This window comes from Vicia villosa, linkage group LG4 (assembly GCF_029867415.1).
Source record: "Vicia villosa cultivar HV-30 ecotype Madison, WI linkage group LG4, Vvil1.0, whole genome shotgun sequence".
Lineage (NCBI taxonomy): Eukaryota > Viridiplantae > Streptophyta > Magnoliopsida > Fabales > Fabaceae > Vicia > Vicia villosa.
Window position 1 is genome coordinate 96,856,180 of NC_081183.1, and position 1,813 is coordinate 96,857,992.

General features: G+C 26.1%; 1 protein-coding gene across 1 annotated transcript; it reads left to right on the plus strand.

Annotated features, from left to right (window-relative positions):
* The first annotated feature begins 226 nt into the window (after positions 1–226).
* On the plus strand, positions 227–872 carry LOC131599379 (uncharacterized). The gene is made up of 2 exons (XM_058871758.1): positions 227–515; positions 685–872. Exons 1-2 carry the CDS (start codon positions 245–247, stop codon positions 744–746), a joined length of 333 nt encoding a protein of 110 aa, XP_058727741.1. The 5' UTR covers positions 227–244; the 3' UTR covers positions 747–872.
* The last annotated feature ends 941 nt before the right edge of the window (positions 873–1,813 follow it).

A 1,813-nucleotide genomic window follows, 5' to 3' on the forward strand; every position in this document is an offset into this window, starting at 1 on the left:
GTTATATTATTTAAATTTAGTAATTTGATATAAAATACTTAATTTAAAACTATTATTAATTAAATCCCCATTATTTAACTTTTTGCCATTTGTCATGTTCAATCAACATTTTTCAAAATAAACTATAAAGATTTATAATAAAATAATATTTTAATAATCTATGATGTTTCATTTTTTTTATTATAAATAGAGATTAAACATATATTGTCAAAGAGTAAAACAACATCAACACACATAAAGAATTATGGCAAGGAGTGAGATGAAAAATGTTGTTATGATTATGATTATGTTCATTTTGGCACAAGCTAGTTATTCTCTTATGCCGGCTGAGCCTGCCGATATAATGCATTGTACTAGTGAGTGTGCTACAAAATGTGTAGATAAATTGGGAAATAAATTTAAGTATGCATATTGTGTTGGTAGATGTGTATTTAAATGCTCTAAAAGTTCATCGCAATTTGCAAATGATTGTACTATAGCTTGTGCTTCTTCAAAACTCAATAATATTAATACAGGTATTTTTTTTTTAAAAAAATTGAATTATTGATATATTTGTCTATATATAAATTTGATATATTAGTTATTCAATATATTTAAAAAATATAATATTGATTGAAAAAAATAATAATATTATTGATTTAATTGATGTTTTTTTTACATCATTTGTATGTTTTAATTTTTCAGATGCACATGGTGTTAATGCAATCGTCAATTCATGCTTGAAAACATGTCAGGATAAATCATAATGTATACCGAGTTTATGGACAATGTCAATGCAATTGTCGATTAATGCTTGAATACTTGCTAGAATAATATGTAATAATCAATAAATTGGGAAAAACATATGTTGAATTTAACAACATTCTCTCTCATTCTATCTTTTGATTATCATTTTGCCACTCTTATACTCTTTTTGAATTTCAGTTTGAATTTGATCTCTATTTTAATTTTAATCTTTCTTTTTAGTTAAAATACTTTTTATATTGATCTGTTACTCCATCTCATCATTCTTTTTACTAAAATAGAAGATAGAAGATAAAATAAACAATTTAAAATTAAAATAGAAAAATTAATTTCATGAGCAAAATAAAGAAATCAAAAATATAATTTAACCTTAATTTTTTATTAGAGTTATTTTATTATTCCCTTTACTCTTACTTTCCTTCCCTCTCTATAATAGTGATAAAAGAGAATGATTGTTATTAAACTAATTTTATGCATGAGTAGTATTGATTTAATTAATGATATTTTCTTATATGACTTTTATATTTTATTTTTTTCAGATGTTCGTAGAATCAAGGAAATAGTTGATTCATGCTTGAAAACTTGCTAAAATAATATTAATAATCAATAAGTCAGAAATAATATTAATAATCAATAAGTCAGGAATTATAATTTGAGTTTACTTTTTTTTAGAAAGCAATACTTCATTAATAAGGGAACAAGGGGTTCCCCAACTCGTATACGAAAGCAACGAGGCGCCCCAAAAAGAAAAACTACCTACCAATTACTTTATGATAGAAAATACACCGGATCCTTAGAAAACTCGTAAAAAGAGTAATTGGGGTGGGTAGTTTTTCCACAAAAAGACCATCTCCAAACAAGATTCTTAATGTCCCAAACAATGTTATTCACACTCCACGCCTCCTTGCGGAAGCACGCACCGTTTCTAACCAACCAAATACTCCATGTTGTTGCAAGCCAAACTAAATCCAACTTCCTATCCAAAACCTTTTGACTATCAAAGTAACGATGCCAATCCAAAAAATTCGATAAACATCCCTCATCTAAAAAAAGCCCTTTACCCACCCAA

Excerpts from the sequence above, each read along its gene's own strand:
- LOC131599379 (XM_058871758.1), top strand. The coding sequence starts at position 245 with ATGGCAAGGAGTGAGATGAAAAATGTTGTTATGATTATGATTATGTTC. Across the intron at positions 516-684 it reads ACTCAATAATATTAATACAG|ATGCACATGGTGTTAATGCA; the intron begins GTATTTTTTTTT and ends TTAATTTTTCAG.